The 9073-nt window shown below is 22.8% G+C and overlaps 1 protein-coding gene across 1 annotated transcript in view; it reads right to left on the reverse strand.

Annotated features, from left to right (window-relative positions):
• LOC136077035 (uncharacterized) overlaps positions 1-9073 on the reverse strand; it is a 44790-nt gene that overhangs the window by 2959 nt on the left and 32758 nt on the right. The window contains exon 5 of the mRNA XM_065791375.1: positions 1537-1620. Coding sequence (XP_065647447.1) covers positions 1537-1620 — 84 coding nt within the window. The remainder of the gene's footprint in view (positions 1-1536; positions 1621-9073) is intronic.

Consider the following 9073-nt stretch of genomic DNA (forward strand, 5'->3'; position numbering starts at 1 on the left):
CCTTTATGCTCAAAATTTTTTTATTTATCAACACAATTTCATAAAATTAACTTTTAATCTTTTAAAATAATATCAATTTAAGATTCTTTTGTGCGAAAAGAAATTTATCGCACCATTTTTAAATTTTAAATTAAAATTTTCTTAAGCTTAACTAATAATTTAACTAAATATTAACTAATAATAAAAGTCTAATTATGTTGTATAAAGAATTTTAAAAAGTTATAAAAAAGGTAAATGTACAAGAGTATTAAACAGCCAAAATTACTTTGATGTTACCAAACCACCATTTTTAATTTGATTTTATCAAAAAAAGACGTTATCAAACCTCCGTGTTTAATTCGATAAAAAGCTCTGTGCATAAGACCATTTAAGACTAACATTATTTCAACTTGTTGGAGGATTATTTATTTAACATAAAACTTTGTTAGGAATTTTTATTAAAAATTTGGTTTTAAAAGGTTTTTGAAAGAACTTCACTGAAGTTTAAACCCAAATGTCCACTTTTTGAATGTTTATTGCTTATTTTAGTTTCTTTTATCCTATTGTTTTCATTAAAAATGAGTTTTTTATGCATTTTAAGTTTTTTTTTTTTTTTTTTTTTTCAATTATTATGTATATAGACTTATGTCATTATATTGATTCAATAGCTCTTAAAGTATAATTATTACTTATTTATATATATGTTCATGAAGAAAGAGAAAAACTACAAAAAAAGAAAATAAATGCATTACTAAGCTGCCTTTAAAAATCGGCACATTTCTACTAAGATAAAATGAGATAAAATAATATAAAATAATGAGATAAAAGCAAATAAAAAGAGTGTTTTTTGGCCCCAACTGAATGATGAGTTTTTAGTTTTATGTCATTTGTAGAAATGCATCTATCTTCTCTTTTAAATATGAAATTGTTGAGATAAGAAGAACATATATATATATATATATATATATATATATATATATATATATATATACACATATATATATATACATATATATACATATATATATACATATATATACACATATATATATACATATATATATATATATATATATATATACATATATATGTGTGTATATATATACATATGTATATATATATATAAAAATATATAAATAAATAAAAATATATATATATAAAAATAAATAAAAATATATATATATATATATATATATATATATATATATATATATATATATATATATATATATATAAATTAAAAATTACAACACTTTACCAGTCTGACTAATAAAAATATATAGCATCAAAAGTTTTTCTAGAGTTGCATTGTTACTAAATGATAATTGCATTTATGTGAAAAAATTTAAGTAAGCAGTCACAAGTGAATAATGTTTTCAAAAGACTTTGCTTTTGGTACTTCAAGAAAATCGGTTTTTAAGCGCAAGTTTTAAAAATGTATTGAAAATGTTGCAACTCTAATAAATATTTATAAATAACTCAATTTTATAAATAGTAATAACATGTAATAATATCTATAGAACATATAAAAAAAACTTTCTATACAAAACTATTTACATATTGTACAAGTTTGATTGGTCCCTGTAATGTTGTAAGACAAATTTATTGATGTACCCACTGTTTTATTCATATCTTTTGCAGCTAAAAAAAAAATTAATATTACAAGGATAATTCATTCATTAAATGTAAAAACATATTTATTTACATCTTGAAACTAAGTTGATAAGATCATGAAAATATTTTTTCAAAAACAAATAGTCTTTTTAAAAATACAATTGCCAAAAAAGTTAAAACAAAGTTAAATCTTGAAAACAATCAAAATAAAATAAATAAAAATCAGAAGTAGTTAAATACAACAAATAATAAGAAGAAATAGTTAATTAAAATTAAATTAAGTTAGGAGAGTTAAACTATTCAAATAACAAACTAATTCTTAGTTAAACAATTTAAAAGTTAATTACACATTTTTTGGAAAAAAGTTTAGGAAAAAAATTAGGAGTTTTTTTTTTTCTTTACAAATTCTTGCATTACAATTTGCTTTAAAATAACAAATTTTAAACAAAATAATAAATTAATTTTAATGAAAAAAGTAATTGCACATATGAAAACTGCAACAAAAATCAAAAAATTGTTCATCCCAAATTTGCAGTACCAGTTTGGAATCCAACTAAAAAATGATATAGTAAAACTTGGAAAGGTGCAAACAAAAGCTACAAAACTTATTAGGGAGGATTTAGTATACAACTATAAAATATCGAATGGCTTACAAATTGTGTATTAGTTCAAAACTTTAAAACTGGTTTCCTCACTAACAAGCGATGATCCTTCATCAAACATATGATCACATAATAAAAGATTAGAACGTGAAAAATTTAAATGTTTCTCAAGAAATAACTTCTTCAACAACAGAAAAATTAAAATCTGTTGTTTGAATACTGTTATAGCATCTCAGTATATCTGCAACAAAGTACATATTGTTGTTACAGCAAATATATTAAATAAGAATTACTTCTTTCCGTTTTTTTATTGATAAAAATGGTAAACTTAAACGCATTCTAACATAATCATAAACAAAGAAAAATTAAAAGACAAAAAAAGCTTTAAATACTGCACAAATTTCAGATTTAACTGTGTCATTTATAAAATTCAAGGGAAGTCACAAAATAGTTCTTATTTTTGAATCTGGCAACAGTTTTTAATGATACGCCTTAGTACATAGACATTTGTGAGATGAGTTAAAGGTGTGTTATAAAATTATTATTTTTTTATTGAAATTATTATTTTAGTTTTTACATCCTGTTACTTATTTTTTTCCACTTTAAGCATTGTGTATATACTGTGCATATATATATATATATATATATATATATATATATATATATATATATATATATATATATATATTTATATAATCCTATAGTTTACGGCTAAGAAAACGTGTTTGTGGTAAAAAATGGCTCTTCGCTTGTTTGTGGTTTAAACAAAATTAAAGTTAGATTATGTCAAAACACATTAACTTAATTGCAGGAAGTAATTAAACCACAAAACCACAAATTAAAAGACTAGAATGTTTTTAAAAACATTCTAAAAACAAAACTTAAGACGACCATGCAAGAGTATATACATTATATATATATGTATATATATATATATATATATATATATATATATATATATATATATATATATATATATATATATATATATATATATATATATATATATATATATATATATATATATATATATACATAAATGCATAAATGGTTAATTAAAACTACTCACCCTTTCATTATAAATATATAATATGCATCAGTAACAGATGAATACCTATTTGGTTAGCTATCAATAGATATTTTATTTGCCTTACCATGTACACCTTACCTTCTTACCATGTACACCTTACCTTCTTAGCATCACCATGTTCAAAAATGCTTTCATTATTTTTCTTACTGTGTTCAAAAAATTATTTTTATTTGAAATTGGATATGAACAGTTACTTAGATAAATTATTTAATGAACTTAATAATAATTATTTAATTTATTTAAGCTTTTACTTGCTGATTAAGTTCTTTTCTTTAGAGACTTTCAAGCTGTTTTTTTCTACAAATGTAATATCTACAAAATAACGAGGTGATTTTCTACAACTTTTATTTTAAAATATTTTAGTTATATCTTTAGTAAAAATTAAAAAGTAAAAAGTTTTTTAATGGTAAATAAGCCCACAAATAGCCAAAACAAATCTCAACCAGCTTGCTGCCCATCTCAGTTCTAATTCACTATCTCAAATTTCAAATCTTTTGAAATATATTGCAAAAATTATTGATTTTCATGTGGCTGATAAAAAAAAATTACATTAACTTTATTTATAAACAATTTGAAACAATTCACATGTTTTATTTTGTTTGTTTTATCTAAAACAGTCAGCAGGTGTAGTTTAAACAATGTCAAATTAATATTTAATGAAAGTTTTGTATTAATCAAAGCAACACCTGACTTTTTACCAAGCATTGTAATTGTGTGGTTGAAAGAAAGTCCAATAAGATTTTTGCTAAAATTCAAATAATTTGATTTTAACATAGGCATTAACTGTTTTTTGATTCCAAAAAACTATATCAGAAACAAATGTTCGATTTTCATTCTATATTTCAACTTTTTGAATTTACTTTTAATCTAAAATTTCTGCTTCCATGTTTGAAATAGAATCTCTTTTTATAAAAATGTAAACAATATTGAAAACTTCACTCAAAAATAGATTATTTTAAATAAAACACTAAAGATTAATGAGTATTTACAATTTATATAAACAAAAAAATACTCCAAGGAAAATGTTATGCAAAAATTAAACTATAAATGCGTGTTTATATAGGCAGTCTGATATCATAATAGCTTTCTACCAGGGGCTTCACTACATACATACTGATTAGTTTATATGTACTTACATATAGGGCATAAAGGTATCTTATACCCTATATATAATTATATATATATATATATATATATGTATTTTAAATAAAACACTAAACATTAATTAATATTTACAACTTATATAAACAAAAAAATACTCCAAGGAAAATGTTATGCAAAAATTAAACTATAAATGTGTGTTTATATAGGCAGTCTGATATCATAATAGCTTTCTACCAGGGGCTTCAGTACATACATACTGATTAGTTTATATGTACTTACATATAGGGCATAAAGGTATCTTATACCCTATATATAATTATACATATATATATATATATATATATATATATATATATATATATATATATATATATATATATATATATATATATATATATATATATATATATATATATATATATATATATATATATATATATATATATATATATATATATATATATATATATATATATATATATATATATATATATATATAGAACTCTTATATGTTGTCAGAAAGTTTTTTGCATATTTTGTTGATAAAAAGTAAAAATTAAAATGAAAGACCGGAATTTTTTTTTCATAAATTGATAGACTGCCTGCCCCAACCAAACCCTCAGTCGATGTAGCAGCACTCCCTTGCGGGTCAGGCTAAAAGATAGTATATGTAGCAGCACTCCGTTGCGAGTCAGGCTATTGGTCAGTCGATATAGCAGCACTCCCTTGCGAGTCAGGCTATTTGTCAGTCAATGTAGCAGCACTCCCTTGCGAGTCAGGCTATAAGATAGTCGATGTAGCAACACTCCGCGCTTGATTTACAGTAAAAAAAAAAAAAAATTAAAACATTTTATTAAAAAAAAATTTTTTTTTTTAAATAAAAATAAAAACATTGTTTATATTGTTAAAAACATTAAGAATGTTTTAAAAACATTCAGAATGTTTTTAAAAACATTCTGGTCAATTAAATTTACGTTTTTGTGGTTTTTTTAAAAAACGATTAATTTGTAATTAAATTAATGGCAAATGTTGGACTAAAGTCAAAAGTAATTAAAAGTGACGTATGTGTTGGCGTAAGAATCATTTTTTTTCCTTCCGCTCTTCCCAAATGCAATAATCTATAGAACTAAATATATATATATATATATATATATATATATATATATATATATATATATATATATATATATATATATATATATATATATATATATATATATATAGAGCAGATTTTGTTCTTTATACTATTTAATCCTCAAGTCTTTTTAAATTTTTTTCCTTTTTTAAAAAGTTTTCCACTAATATAGGCTTGAAATTTATAGGATTTGCTTTAAATTAAAACATCAAAGAAATTAAAAAAATACACTCCATTTTTTTATATAAATTTAACAAACAATAACTCAAGTTTATTTTAAAAAAAAATTTAAAAGAGAACTTTGTTTCAATGAGTCTTGTTATTAAAAAATAAGAAACTTTTTAAATTTTTTTTATTCAGGAGACAAGTTCAAACAAGCAATTATGTAGGTATCATTGAAAAGCGATTTTTATTAAAATAAAATCTACAAAAACTTATCAACATTTTAAGACAAAATCCAAACATAAAAAGATAATTTAAAAAAAATTCATATGGCATATTTATATAGGTTTTTACAGGGCCACAATTATGGTTGGTGTAACTTACTGTAGACCTGGGTCTGCAATATAATCAAAAATTAATTACACAAGCTTCAGCAGCCTAATTACATTCCTGCTTTCTAAAACATTCCCTAATTTTAACCAAAACATGCTAAACTTTCATGGAAGAAAAATCTAACCAAAACAGGAAACAAAGTTTTAGCCAAATTAAAAACCTCAATATAAGTTTTAATAACATGAAATGACAAAAAAATTTTAATAACAGAGCTGAAAACAATTTCTACAATCATTTTTATTAAAGTTTAATTTAATATATAAATGTTAAAATTAAATCAGCTTGTTCAACTTAAAATTTTATTAAGTTATTATTTACTGTTGTTTTTAGTATTAAAAGTTATTATTTACATGGAACAACTTTTAATTAATACTTAAATTTATAGTTATTAACCTAAATCTAAATGTTATGTTGAAAGAAAAATATCATTGTTGTTGTGTATGAAATATTTTTATAGAGCATTTACTTTAAATTACTTATGCAAACAACAAGTACTTTGAACTATGACAAAACAACAAGTACTTTGAACTATGACAAAACAACAAGTACTTTGAACTATGACAAAACAACAAGTACTTTGAACTATGACAAAACAACAAGTACTTTGAACAATGACAAAACAACAAGTACTTTGAACTATGACAAAACAACAAGTACTTTGAACTATGACAAAACAACAAGTACTTTGAACTATGACAAAACAACAAGTACTTTGAACTATGACAAAACAACAAGTACTTTGAACTATGACAAAACAACAAGTACTTTGAACTATGACAAAACAACAAGTACTTTAAATAGTGAGTACTTTAAAATATGGCTAAACATTCAGGGTTTATTTAAGACTTGCTTATTTTTACTTTTGGTTTTATTTTGAGCAAAAATTTCAGCCAAAAACCTTACATTAAAGACTGAAGAGTTATTGAATTTTAAGTTAATATCAGAAATAATTAAAAACATTAACAAAACCAAAATTTTGCTATCACTACTCACATTATTTTTAAATAAATATTTTATAAATAACTTATACAAGTCATGATTACAAATATACAAGTTAAATATAAGAAAAAAACATATTTATAAACAAAAATCTTAATTACACATACCAAAATGCATTGATTAAGTGCCTCCTCAAATAAACACATCCTATAATGTTAAAATAATTTTATAAGTGCCCCCTCCCCCCTAAATTAGCTTGCCCCTTAAACTATTTATGAAGCCAAACCCATTCTTGTCTAATGAGCATATATAATTGGAGCATATTTTAATTGTACGTGTAGAAGACTTGTTTATTAAAGAGGAGTCATATCCATTATTATTACTTTTTTGTCATAATTTGAAAATAATATAAAAATAAATTAACTATTGCATTATAGTAATAGAAAGCAAACAGGGAATAATTTTACTTATAGCTTTTGTAGTGAGGATTAATTAAATGTAATCATAAATTTTTGGACTATTAAAAAAATAACTAAAATTGTCATTATTATTGCCAACATGATCACCACTATCATTGTTTTAGTGTTTGTTTCTCTCTAATGTAAAGATCTTTACTAATATAAAGATCTTTACAGATCTCATAATTACAGGTGATTTTAATTATAACACAATTAGACGGTTTTTAAACAAAGCATTACCAATTGTTATTCAAGCTGAAAAATTTGTCTTGATAAATGTTTTTTAAACCATTGCAATGTAAATTCAACATTTCAAAGAGCCACTTGTCATGAAACAAACATACTAGACTTAATAATAGTAAATAATGTCAATAAGTCAAATGGATTCAACATAGAGCTCGTTTAGGTAACAGAAATCAAAGACATCACATAATAACATGGCAATACATTATAAGTGAAAAATATGTAAGCAAGACTAACACCTTTTTACCTAGCACCTAAGATAATTTCCCAATATAAAAAAATTTTAAATTGGGAAATTATCTTGAGATATCAAACTATATACCCTTGATAAATTGGAACACTCTTTTCTTGAACAAAAATATAAACAATTGCTGTGAGCTTTTTAATATTCATTACCAAACAGCTTGTAAAAAATTTATTCCATTAGTAAAAATTAATTGTAATAACAGAAAAATATTTTTTAACAAAGAGATTATAAATAATATCAAAAAGAAGAATAAACTATGGTCTACCAATAGATTCTCTTTATGGACGGATAGTTTAAAATAATCCCTATATAATAAAGCAAAAAAAGAAGTATATAAAAAAGTAAAAAAAGCTACAATAGAGTATGAAAAATACATAGCTTAAAAAGCAAAATCAGACCCAAAACTGCTGCATAATTATATCAACAGAAAACAAAAAATTAAAATTAATTTAACATCAATTGAAGATTCTAATGTGTGCATCATTACAGACCAAAAGCAGATTGCTGATACTTTAAATGAACATTTTCAATCAGTATTTATAGGAGGTAACGATGATATTTTACCAAACTTTGAAAAAAAAGTGTTTAAATTCACTACAATTTATTAGTATTACCTCAACTGAAGTTATCAATATAATAAATGCTATAAACCCAAGAAAATCAGTTAGACCAGATTGAATTAATCTTTTTGTATTAAAAGAATGTGTAAATGCTTTTTCTAATCCATTAACTTTATTATTTAACAAATCAATTTACGAAGGTGTAGTACCTATTTCATGGAAGACACCAAACATAGCACAGTTGTTTAAAAACGGCAGTAGAAATAAAGTTTCAAATTAAAGGCCAGTTTCCGTGACTTCAATTCTTTGTAAAACTTTAGCATGTTTAATATCTAAGCAACTCTTACATTGTTTAAAGACTAACGATTTATTATTTTCTAATCCGCATGGTTTTACAAAAGGTAAAAGTTGAACTACTAATCTCCTAGAGAACATGGATATAGTAACAACAGGTATTGCAAATGGTAAATTGTTTGATATCCTTTATACTGATTTCAAAAAAGCTTTTGACAAAGTTTTGCATAGGAGATTAGCAATAAAACTTGAA

The sequence above is a fragment of the Hydra vulgaris genome, chromosome 02 (assembly GCF_038396675.1).
Source record: "Hydra vulgaris chromosome 02, alternate assembly HydraT2T_AEP".
Taxonomy (NCBI): domain Eukaryota; kingdom Metazoa; phylum Cnidaria; class Hydrozoa; order Anthoathecata; family Hydridae; genus Hydra; species Hydra vulgaris.